General features: G+C 54.0%; 1 protein-coding gene across 3 annotated transcripts in view; it reads left to right on the plus strand.

Moving 5' to 3' along the window:
* The window catches only part of F8 (coagulation factor VIII), a 23031-nt gene extending 16709 nt beyond the window's left edge, over nucleotides 1-6322 (plus strand). For 2 of the 3 annotated variants that reach the window (XM_017819214.1, XM_017819216.1), the window contains 10 exons: nucleotides 194-422; nucleotides 519-701; nucleotides 910-1026; nucleotides 2240-2311; nucleotides 2599-2684; nucleotides 3172-3327; nucleotides 4126-4270; nucleotides 5109-5257; nucleotides 5558-5734; nucleotides 5926-6081. In XM_017819214.1, the coding sequence (XP_017674703.1) occupies nucleotides 194-422; nucleotides 519-701; nucleotides 910-1026; nucleotides 2240-2311; nucleotides 2599-2684; nucleotides 3172-3327; nucleotides 4126-4270; nucleotides 5109-5257; nucleotides 5558-5734; nucleotides 5926-6081 (1470 nt within the window). Of the gene's footprint in view, nucleotides 1-193; nucleotides 423-518; nucleotides 702-909; nucleotides 1027-2239; nucleotides 2312-2598; nucleotides 2685-3171; nucleotides 3328-4125; nucleotides 4271-5108; nucleotides 5258-5557; nucleotides 5735-5925 lie in introns of all 3 variants that reach the window. The other variant, XM_017819215.1, reaches the window with a different exon arrangement.
* The last annotated feature ends 4493 nt before the right edge of the window (nucleotides 6323-10815 follow it).

The raw sequence follows: 10815 nt of genomic DNA on the forward strand, positions 1-10815 counted from the left end.
CCTTTCCCTTTCCCTTTCCCTTTCCCTTTCCCTTTCCCTTTCCCTTTCCCTTTCCCTTTCCCTCCCCTCCCCTCCCCTCCCCTCCATGCCCCAGGGAACCCAGCACGTCCTTCCCACCCTGCACATGCCTCAGAGTGGGAGCCAAGCCAGGCCAGTCTCTGAGACAAACTCCTATTTCCCGTCTCCCTGGCAGGAGAAGGACCTGCACTCAGGCCTCATTGGGCCCCTGATCATCTGCCGCCGTGGGGTGCTGAGCCTCATCTTCAGGCGGCAGCTGGCTGTGCAGGAGTTCTCCCTGCTCTTCACCATCTTCGACGAGACCAAAAGCTGGTACTTCCCGGAGAACGTGGAGAGGAACTGCCTCCCTCCCTGCCGCATCCAGCAGGACAGCCCTGACTTTAAGAGAAACCATTCCTTCCATGGTGAGGATCTTGCCCTTGCCCTTTCCATCCCATAATCTATATTGGGATGGAAAAGCCCCAGAGCCTCGAGCCACTCCTGACCACTGCCTTTCCCAGCCATCAACGGCTACGTGAGCGACACACTGCCCGGGCTGGTGATGGCTCAGCAGCAGCGGGTCCGATGGCACCTCCTGAACATGGGCAGCACTGAGGATATCCACTCTGTCCACTTCCATGGGCAGCTGTTCAGCGTCAGGACCAGGCAGGAGTATCGCATGGGAGTCTACAACCTTTATCCTGGTGAGAAGCAGTGCAGGCACTGTGCACCCCCCACCTGCCAGGGCTTCGTGGGGGGTGTGCCCTAAGGAAGTGCCAAGCCTGCAGGGGGGGATGCTAAGGAGGGGGACTGGTTCTGGAAGTCTGGCTTTGTGTTTGCACTGCACTTGGCACTGTGTCACTCCACTACAGCCAGTAAGTCTCCTCTGCTCTGTTCTCCGTTCCTGGCCAGGTGTCTTCGGGACAGTGGAGATGTGGCCCTCACATGCTGGGATCTGGCGGGTAGAGTGCAAAGTAGGAGAGCACCAGCAAGCTGGGATGAGTGCCCTCTTCCTCGTGTATGACTCGAGTGAGTGATCCCTCTTGAGCCCTGACTACCTGCTGCTACAGCCAGCATGTGTTTGAGCTCCCTCTCCTACATCTCTCAGCCTTTCTCCTGGGGTGACCCAAGTGGGATCTTCTGACTTTTCACTCTGAAAGAAAGTCACCACCTCAGTCCTTGCTACCCTGCGCAGTCCAGCAGAGAGCACAGAGTCAGGGACACAGCTGAGGTGAGGGCTGGGAGACCAGCCTGCAAGTATTTAGGCCCAGAGCTCTTGTTTTCCAGAACTGAGGATCCCTGGGTCCCCTGTAAAATGCACTTAACCAAGCTAGTGAATGTCCACACTGTCAGTCAGGTACGGTGCCCAGCTGCCTAACCATATGTCAGGAGGTAAACTGAGGCACAGAGTGATGACAGGAGGCAGCAAGAAACACTGCCTGACCACAGGTTGATCTGATAGAAACAGCCCAATGAGCAACTGCAAAATCCACAGGAAACCTCTGATTCCACCCCAGAACAACACGTTTCTAACTCACCATGAGTAAGCACTGGGGGAAGTGGTGTGTGAGAGTAGTGTTTTATCACACAGTGACAGTCTCTCTCCTGTTTCTAAAAGAGTATTAAATGTCAGCCAAAAAATGTTGCCATAAGTTAAAAATCTGCTTAAGATGTCGAATTCACGTTTTCCCCAGGAGCATTTGACACACAGTGGAGATGCCAGGATGTGACAAGTCGCTAATAATAATGATTATTATAAGAGACAAACATCCCTGTGCTCAGCAGACCAGAAGAGAGACACACAGAGAGAGGGGTGTCAGGTAGACTTTCCTTTAGCAATGTGATATTTGTTTTTAAAAGACACTGCCTAGCAACAAAAAGGCCCGGGAGCAAGACTTGGGTATAAAGAAGAGACACTTGTCTGCACTGCTGGGACATTAAGATGTGGGAATGACAGATCATGGACTCAGGGGTGGGAGTTTGGCAAGAGGTCGCTGTGACTGATGCTGGGAACTCTCTGCTGCTGACATGGGGGTCAGCAGCAAGAATTTTCGGCACCCCTACAATGCAGGGATGGATGTGGAGGCATCTGAAATGTTGTGAGACAAACAAGCCTGTGAGCTCCTGGAGGCTTGAAAACCTCCTTGAGCCTGGAGGCTGCTACCCAGCCTAGGCTCTTCCTTCAAAAGCCTCGTTATCTAATCAGCTCTCCCTGTTTTTCGCCCTCCCCTGTTCACTGCAGACTGTCGGGACGCCCTTGGTCTGGCTTCAGGCCGCATTGCAGACTCTCAGATCACAGCGTCGGGGCAGTACGGTGAGTACCTGCAAGGAAGACAGGTGAGGTCAGGGCAGCTTCAGCCAACACAGCTCATGTGCTTGCCTGCCCAAAGTTCTGCTACACTGGGTGTGCGGTAGAGTCCTTCCTCCATCCATGCCCGTGTCAGCTCAGGACATGGAGGTGCCTTCCCACGTCTGGCCCATTCAATCAGTGCTCTGCCACCCTGTAGATGGCTACTAAACCCTGAGGTGATCCTCAGACTCAATCCTGCAGGTGGACTTGGCAGCTCCAAGTGCCCTCATGTCTGTGCTCTCTCCTTGCAGGGCAGTGGGCTCCTCACCTGGCCAGGCTGGGTAACACTGGCTCCATCAACGCCTGGAGCACCGACCGCAGCAATGCCTCAATCCAGGTGAGAGGGGCCCTGTGTCTGGAGGCACCACTGGGGGCATTACAAGGGCAAGCTCATGGCTGATGCACTGTGCAGGACTCATACGGATGGCCAGCGTTTCCCCAGCTACATGCTATTGTTTCCCCCTCCCTTTGGGAGGGGAGCACTGAGACCCTAATGGCAGTTAGTCTGGTCGTGGTTGCTGCTGGCCTGGCCCTATGCCCATCCTTGGTGCAGCAAAAGGACCACTTGGTGGCCCAGCTGCATCACTGGGTTGTGCAAAAATCCCCCAAGGACCAAGTGAGAACAGCTCACCTGTCCAAACAGCTCCCCCCTGCCCTCTCCCAGCTGTTGTCTGACTTGTGCCCTTATGAATGAGTGTTTTAATTGGTTTCATAACCAGTGCTCAGTTATGTCAGGAGGAAGCAACATCACAGGTTTATAGTGCATTGCCTGAACATGGCTTGGGTTTGCCACCAGAAGTCAATGCCTGACTTTTCATTCCCAGGTGGACCTTTTGCGTGTCATGATTATTCACGCCATAAAAACCCAAGGGGCCCGACAGAAGTTCTCCAGCTTCTACGTCTCCCAGTTTGTTGTCTACTACAGCCTTGATGGGCAACGGTGGAAGGCATACAAGGGAAATACCACCAGCACCCAAATGGTAAGTGAATGAGTCTTGAGGAGGGTGTCCTCCCAGAATGGGGCCCTGGGATGATGAGGACTAGGGAGCTTTGTACACGGGGCAGAGATCTCCTGAGCCCCTGAGGTTAGGGCAGGAACAGAGAACATTCAGTGCCTGGTAACTGGATTGCAGATCAGAGATCTGCAAGGGACTTTCTGTCTCATTTTAAATTGTCTAAACTATCCCTTTCCGTGATCCCAGGTAACTCTGAGATCCACTGCTTAATGTTATGTTGCATGTTTCTTAGAGCATAGGCATAAGATTCTGCCTGAATACCTTTTTCAACCTTAAAGGCAAATCTGGCTTTCTAAAAACATTGTGTAGATGATTTGGAGAATCAGTAGACATTAGAAAAAAACACAACCTAAATATGTATAAGCTGATCATTCCATTGGGAGAACAAGAATATCCAGAAAAGCTTCCGTTGTGTACACCAGCTGTGGCTAAAACTTTTCCCAGGTTCAAATGTTCCAGGACTGGCTTTTTTCCTTCTTTTTCTCCCCTTCGTTGGGTGAAAATATAAAACCAAGTTCCTTTTTACAGACCCTAAGTTTATCCTCCTCCTTTTCTTTCTCAGTGGTTCACCCCGATTTGGCCCACTCACACTTCTCTAGCCTGAATCACAGCTCAGGTCATTTCCCTGAGCTGCCGTTCCCTGTAAGGACGGTGATAAGACACAGGAGCGCCAGACAGGATTGTTCTTCTCCCCAGAAACCCTTGTCCTGCCTAGCTCTCTTTCCACTGGTACGACAATCCTCCTCATCCCTTTTCCTGCAGAGGTTCCTTGCAAATGTGGATGCAACTGGAGTGAAAGAGAACCGCTTCAACCCCCCGATCGTGGCCAGGTACATCCGCGTTAACCCCACTCACTCCACCGTCCGCGCCACGCTGCGCATGGAGCTCGTCGGCTGTGACCTCAACAGTACGTCCCACCTCCAGACACCAAGCACCAAAGCTGGGGGCTGATCTGATGGGGTGCCGGGTGCCAGCTCCGCGTGCTTCAGGACTCCCAGGCAGTTGTGGAGGGGGAAGGAGGAGACTGGAGATGTCGTTGAGATGTTGAGGGAACAAAGCTGGAAAATCTCATTATGGTCTTAGAGATAGCAATTTCAGAGGGAGAGCCTGGGGCCAGCTCTCACCATCACTTTTTCCTGAAGCATCAGAAACTTCCAGCAGCAGCTAAGCTGATAGCTGGGGAGCTGCTGCCTCAGTATGGGGGAACAGGGAACAAGCAGAGACAGATGCTATTTGCTTTTCCTCTGGTTTTGCCACTTCAAGGCGAGATTGCTCTGGTCAGCAGTGGTGCTCTGGCATGCTTTCTTTGGCTTTGCACACAGCGGGACTCTGCAGCAGCTAAAAGCAGCAGTGGCTGTGCTGTCACCCCATGCCCCAAACCTGCCAGCCTGCTCTGAATCACCTGTACCCAGGCACACCTGATCACACCTGTGCAGGGTCTCTCCCTTCCAGGTATTCTTGTTCTTTCCCTGGAAACAGGTTCTCCTAGTGTCTCCTTATGCAACAAACTCTTCACATTCCTCCTAGATAAAATCTCCAGGGAGAAAAGAAGGTGGGACTAGTGGCCAGAGCCATGCTGCACATAGTGGCCCTAAGCAGTGCAGGGACCACGACACTGCAGCAAGGCACAGGAGAACCTGTAACCAGGGAAGGTGCACGGAGGGCAGTTGGAGCAGTGAGCAGGCAGAAGGCATCTCTATGATGGGTCTGTTATACCCCTGACCAGCATTGCTACTCTCTTCCAGGCTGCTCCATGCCCCTAGGAATGGAGAGCAGAGGGATCCCTGACCAGCGCATCTCCGCATCCTCCTACAGCTCCAACGCCTTCTCCAGCTGGTCACCCTCCCTGGCCCGCCTGAACCTGCAGGGGAGGGTCAACGCGTGGATGCCAAAGGTAGCCCATGCAAGGAGACACCCAGGCAGGCAGCTGGGATCCCAGCTGGCAGGATGGGTGCTTGCAGCCTCTCCTAGTCAGGGCTGTGTGGGAAGTGTGTAGAGCCACGTGCACCGTGCAAGCTGCCCACTCACAAGCAGGAGAGTTGCCACACTGATTCAGCACCCAGCAGCTCCAACCAGATGTCTGGTGGGGCAGGTGAAGCTCAGGGCTATATGCAGGGCCAGCTCAGCTTCAGCTGCAATGAGTGTGTCTTTCTCATTGCTGCTGAAGGGTTGAAGGCACTCTGTCCTTCCCCAGAGCAACAGCCCCAGAGAGTGGCTGCAAGTGGACTTTGAAGTAACCAAGAAGGTGACTGCAATCATAACCCAAGGTGCCAAAGCTGTCTTCACCCACATGTTTGTGAAGGAGTTTGCTGTCTCCATCAGCCAGAATGGCAAGCACTGGAGCCCAGTCCTGCAAGATGGCAAGGAGAAGGTAGGCAGAGCTGCTCCATTGCCATTTCTGAGGCAGCAAGCACAGACCTTGGCACCAAACATGACCTTTTCTCAAGAGCACTGAGCCAGGCTGTGCTTTTTCCTCCCTTAAAGCATTCCAAGGGGTGTTTGATCACGTCCTTGCTATTCCAGCAGAGGAAAGCACATCCCTGGTTTCTCTCTCCTCTCCAGATTTTCAAGGCAAACCAAGACTATACAAGCACAGTGACGAACACCCTGGAGCCGCCCCTCTTTGCCCGCTATGTGAGGATACACCCCCGGCAGTGGCACAACCACATTGCCCTGCGAATAGAATTCCTTGGCTGTGACACTCAGCAGGAGTACTGATGGCTGCGGGGCCAGGCATGGGCAGTGCCAGCCCAGGGACTCACATCCCAACAGACACTGAACTCACCAGGGCTGGAGCCAACCCTCCAGGGTCCTGGATGGCTGCCCCTGCTGCTGGGGAAGAGAAGTGCTGCAGAGCTTCACAGTGGCTGGCTCGTTATCTGCCTTTTCCTGTCTCTCATCTGCCAGATGCCATATACTCAGATGTAATGCTAAAGAATTAAACAGTAATTTTCCAGTATCTCCCTGCATTTGCTCCTCTGCTCCAGCCTTTGAGTCTCTGGGGGCTCAGTCAACACTACCAGCAGCTAGTAATTAGTTAGCCCCAGAGCTTCTCAGCTTCGTTTTGCACAAGTTCCTGCTGCTCCGGGCACAGTCCTGGAGAAGGAGGAGGAAGCAGCAGAGATAAGGACTGGGGGAGGATGGGGGAGGAGGCCCTCCTCCAGGCGCCAGCATCCATTTCACAATCGGTGGGGATCAGTGGCTTGAGGGAGGCAGAGCTTGCTTAACCTGACTCAGCACTGGGCTTTGGCCCTCCACTTCCCTTCCTGTCCTTTCCTTAATGTCCCTTGCTGCTGTGACTGGCTGCCATCACCCTGCTGTCTGTTGCTGCCTTGAGCAAGGAGTTCTGTGGGTGCCTGTATCTCCCAGGGACCCAGGTGGGACACTGACTGGTGGATGAGCTACCACCTTGACATAATCCCCAGCACGGTGTGCCACGGGCCAGAGCCATCTGCCCACTGCTGGTGACTCTCCCCCTTCCTGGGACCTGCCCCACACAGTGGCAGAGGTTTCTCCTCCCAGGAATGACAGTGAGAAGGGGAATACTGGCTCCTGCCTCATGTCTCTTGTAGAGTGGGGACCCTCCACAAAAATGGCCACCCCACAGAGGCACAGAGCACCTGGTGGGCTGTGGAGAAGGTGTGGGGTTGTGCCTGTTGGGCAGCACATTTCTCTTCCACAGCAGTGGCAGTGATGCCACCACTGCTGGCTCCCCAGAACCTGCACCAACCCACCCCTAGTGCTGTAAGTCCTCCCTCTGTGACAGGGAGCTGGGCGGCCCTGCAAAACTTCTGGCAGCTGGTGTGGGTGGGAAACAGGGTTATGAGGGGGCTCTGGAGAATGGCAGGGGTCAGCTGGGCGCTGGCTGCCATCACAGTGGGATGGGGAGGATAGGTGCACCAGCCCAGCATCAGCCAGTGACTGCCTTGGGAATTTCCAGGGCATCTGATCAGAATCAGGTATTCTCTGCTCACAGCTGGATGAGATGTGGCCTGCAGAGCTCCCAAAAGAGCTCTGTCAGCAGCACAGACGATGGTCGTGGTGAGGACACCACAGCCGTGCCATGAATCAGGGTGATTGTGTGAGGAATGGCTGCTCTGGCCCACCCAGCCTGCCATCAGCTGCACCGGGCTGGCTGTGGGGAACACAGATGCTCCCATCCATGGCTTGTGTTTGGGATAAGTAGGGACACACGCTGCAGATCACCCCAGGGATGTGATATGTCTGGGAACCCACACCCAGGGGAGATCAGAAGCTGGTGTCTCAAATAAAGCAACCTGAAAAAGCCTCGTGTATATTCCAGGTTCCACATTGCTGTACATGGAGCCTTTGCTGTGGCCCTGGCAGTGATTACATTACAGCCCAAGCAGGAGATGCAATCACCCTTTGGCTTAATTGCATTCTGACAATAACCAGGCACAGAGGTGAGAAGAGGCTGCCTGGCAAGTGCTGGCCTGAAGAGAGGGATTGGAGCCATAAGCTTCTCAAAGGGGAACATCCCTGCCTGAGGCAGAGTAGCCTTCAGCCTGGGAGGACAAAACCACCTCAGGCCCTTCTCAAGACCACCTTCTTCAGCTCTAAGGCATCTCAATCTCTCCTGAGCGCAGTGGCCAAGGACAGCTGGCTGCAGTCACTGGGCCACCACCCCAGGCACATGGAAGACCCTGATGGCAGAGAGAACAGAGCAGAGACATCATCTCAGACCCAAACAGCAGCTGGACTGTAGGCAGAGACCCACACACACTTGCTAAGGATCTGGCCCAGTCCCCCATATTCCAAGGCTGATACCCTTGGATAGGAGCAGACATTTGCACCCTCTGCCCATGGCCAGGCTGGGCCTGACCAGCTGAAGCACAAATACCCCTCAGGGTCTACACCAGTGGATGCTCAGGTTCACCCTGCCACCAGAAACAGGCTGCCATGTTGTGGCACATTTGTCCAGTGACACAGGGTTAGATCAGAGGAAAAGCTGTGTGCACCAGAGCCCCTCTCTGCATAATTCTCAAAGAGGAAACACGGCAGAAATCTCTGCAGGTGACAGAGCAGCCTTCACCAACCAGCCCTGGGCAGTTCTGGATGTTCTCCAGCCAGCCAGGAAGCAGCAAAGGGGCTGTGCTGAGCAAGAGCCCTGGGAGAGGACTGTGGGCAGGCAGGCAGATATGTCAGAGCCTGCCAAATTCTGGCATCTATTACTGTAAGGATGTCTTGACATTTATCTCATGGGGAAGGGAGACCAGACGCTCTTTCCTCACAGCACGATGCAAATCTGAAATGCATCACATCCTCCCCCAGCCACAGACGTTTCTGTGCAGGGGAAGGGCTGGACCAGCACGAAGCCCTCTGCCACTGGGCCAGGAGGTGCCCTGCCTAATCTCCATCCCACAGAGAGCCCTGCTGCAGTGGGGGCTGCCTGGTCAAATCCTCCCAGACCCTGGGGATCTTATTCTCTTTCAGGGGTCAGCTGTTACATCTGCCTGGGCTGGGTGATCTGGTGATGACACAGTTTTCTGGTGTCTCCAGGAAGACAAAACACATCCTGGTCATCTCTTTCTATTATAGCCCGAGCAGAGGCTATTTTGCCATCCAAAATGTGTGAGGTGTTTCAGTGCTGAGCCCCAGCCAGATAAGCCATGGGCCATGGAAGTTTCCGCATCTGCCTCCTCTCATGCTGGATGGAGAGCTCTTGTGCGCAGCCCCCACCTGAGCCAGACGTGGGGGATGTGTGCAGGTATTGCAGCTGTGCAGGTGGGCACCATTCTCAGAGGAAGTTGCCAGCACATAAGAGAAACAGGCAGCAACATTTTGAAGAGAGCACCCGAATGGGGACTATGGCTGATAGGGAGCAAAGCAAATTTGGGCAAGCACATATGTTACATATGTGTACATGTATTCATATATTTGTACATACGTATTCCCCATATGTAACCAAGAGAGAATGAAGACTTGGACTTCCTTTTTCTCTCTGTCAGATATCTCTTGTCACATTTCTCCCTCCTACTATGTGTTCCATGATTAACTGCAGGGCTGTCTCTATCTGTTGCCTCCTACTCCACATTGCTACCAGCCTGTTTCCAGCCCATGAGTGCAAGAGAAGCCTGGTGCCAAGGTGTCCTGCCCCCAGGATGTGCTCAGGGAAGCACGTTTCAAAGCCATGCCCCACCTATCCCACTGTGTGCCCATGCTTCCCCTCTCCTCCTCCCAGGCTGCCTCAGTGCTGGGTAAGGATGCTACAAAGTGCTCTACAGGCACTTCTTGGTCAGCTGGGCAGGGGTAGGAGAGATGAGGCTCCAAGCAGCATCTTCCAGCCTAGTGGGCACATCTATTGGACCTGAATGCAGTCAGGCACCCTGTGACTTTTTTAGCCCCCTGACCTAGTCCATTATTTTCTCATCCTAATATGACTTTACAAGCTTTCCAGGGAACCTTGCAGACAAAGTCTGGGCCACAGGTTCCACCATGCACAGATGCAAAACGTGGTCCTCTTAGCTGTCTTTCTTCTGTTCCTGACTCCCCTTATCCACCACCACTGCAAGCCTATTGTGTGATTTGGTACACTACTGATATAGAACTTGCTTAGCATCAGGAGCTAAGTTTGATGAAGATTTAGACCACAAGCTGTGGATTTCCACCCAGATATGCTGAACTTTTACCTAGTTAAGTAAAAGGAGGCTGCAGAGCTGGTTTGAGCTGGAGGATAAGGAAGCAAAGAAGACTGCCACCATTGTCAGCTGACACAACAACCTCTAGATTTCCAGGATCCCAGGGATGGTGTGAATAATCCTTTCAATGATTAAGTTAAAGAATATTCCAGCAGAATTAACTTCCCATCCCCAAATAAATCTCTGATTTCACTCAGACTCAGACATCAGTAAGACTTATTAGTGAGAGCACAAATTTTGAAGCAGCCCTTCCCACTGTGCATAGCTCACAAATGCAGGGATTTGCTATCTGACCCATGCAAGGGCAGGGATTTGCCATCCGAGCCATTTAAGTCTCAGGTGCACAAGTAGGTGGAAGACCCAGAACAGTGCAAGGAGAATAGGGCTGTCCTTTCTGCAGCACAGAGAAATCCCTGGGTCTCCAGGAGGTACCCTGGGCTCTGCACACTGGCAGAGCCCAGGGATGACCGTCGGTTTGGGAGAGCCAGGTATGCACCAGTGCTCCTTTGGAGAGGTGCTGCCCATGCCGTGCCTCTGCTCTGGCCGTGCGAAGAACAAAGCCTTTCCCAGCCCCAGCCTCCCGCCCTGGTTGTGGGGTGAGGGGCGCTGCCGCCCCCTCCCCAGCAGGATCCCACCAGCGTCCAGACTTGTCAGCACCCCCGGGGCAGGCTGAGAGCCCTGCGAGTGCTTGGGCACGACCAGGGGCTGACCCGGGCCGGGGGCTGGCACGGCACGGACGCGATGGGGGGACACTTCCACGGGGGAAAAGCCCGCGGGCGGGCAGCGAGGCGGG

Source organism: Lepidothrix coronata, unplaced genomic scaffold (genome assembly GCF_001604755.1).
Source record: "Lepidothrix coronata isolate B3197 unplaced genomic scaffold, Lepidothrix_coronata-1.0 Scaffold73, whole genome shotgun sequence".
NCBI lineage: Eukaryota > Metazoa > Chordata > Aves > Passeriformes > Pipridae > Lepidothrix > Lepidothrix coronata.